We start from the raw sequence: 1,173 nt of genomic DNA on the forward strand, positions 1-1,173 counted from the left end.
TGATATGATACAATGGGCAAGGGAAAGAACTCACTCTGCATAGATTTTTTTTTGTTTATATAGTTTATATCTTTCATTCATCCCAAATAAAAATTTTAAATTACATATAGAAATGTCCACTGAAATAAACTTTCTAAATATTACAGATTTTTTTTTTTTTCAACGTTAATAATATTTGAAAAGTGAATATAAAATAAAGAAACAGTAGAAAAAATTTTGTTTGTGATTAGGTAAAATATTTTTGGAAGATTGTTGATTGACCATGTGTAAAGATGAATAGAATATGGTCCAGGTGCGGTAAAAAAAAATCAAGTAGTAAATGGGTATACTATTTTTAATAAAATAGATAATTCTTTTTATTAAAAACAATAAAAATAGTAAATTAATTACTATTTGATTTTTTTTTACCGCTCCCCGGACCATATTCTATTCACATAAAATATTTTTAAATTAATGGTATTATCACAACTTTGACCACAAATGGGTTGATAATAAAACATTTAAAATAAATAAATAAAAATTATTTACTATAACATCACAGTATTATTATGGTGTTGAACTTTTTAAAAATAACAAACAATTTCTCTTTCTGATACAATAATTGTATTATATAATCGTTTTCAATTTGTTTAGTGATTCATCAGAAGAAATTGTTATCGGAGAGTTAATTGAAGAAGAAGGCAAGTAAGCATCAGCTTGTGAAATATTATTTTATATATATTTACTAAAAGAAACTATATGTTCTTAACTTAAAAAAGATAATATTATCCTATAACTAGTTCAAATTTTCAAATACCTTTTAAGAAATGAATTTTACAACTTGAATTTATTAATTATTTATTAATTCAATACAACTTGAATTTATTGTTACAATTGATTTTTTAGTGTTTCTTTATCACTCAAGCATGTTTTGAAAATAAAAAAAAATCATTTTTGAGATGTTACGTAAAAAAAAAAAGTGTGTAATTTCCTTTTAGAAAATGGTTCAGTTTTTACTTAGACTATACAAGGGATACAGTAAATGTCATTAAAAATAAATATTGATTTATGTAATAAGATGCATGCCTTCTGAAGTTTATTTTATTCGGGAAAAAAAACCTAAAATATTTTCTTATTTTTCATTTAGAACTCCATACCCTTAAAACTACCAACAGAACTAAAAATCTTTATAGA

At 22.4% G+C, this 1,173-nt stretch overlaps 1 protein-coding gene across 4 annotated transcripts in view; it reads left to right on the forward strand.

The window, feature by feature from the left end:
- LOC106680315 (uncharacterized) overlaps positions 1-1,173 on the forward strand; it is a 38,281-nt gene that overhangs the window by 35,853 nt on the left and 1,255 nt on the right. For 3 of the 4 annotated variants that reach the window (XM_014419904.3, XM_014419905.1, XM_067049519.1), the window contains exon 5: positions 634-684. In XM_014419904.3, coding sequence (XP_014275390.1) covers positions 634-684 — 51 coding nt within the window. The remainder of the gene's footprint in view (positions 1-633; positions 685-1,173) is intronic. The other variant, XM_014419906.3, reaches the window with a different exon arrangement.

This window comes from Halyomorpha halys, unplaced genomic scaffold (genome assembly GCF_000696795.3).
Source record: "Halyomorpha halys isolate HHAL.00 unplaced genomic scaffold, Hhal_1.1 Scaffold253.1, whole genome shotgun sequence".
NCBI classification, from domain to species: domain Eukaryota; kingdom Metazoa; phylum Arthropoda; class Insecta; order Hemiptera; family Pentatomidae; genus Halyomorpha; species Halyomorpha halys.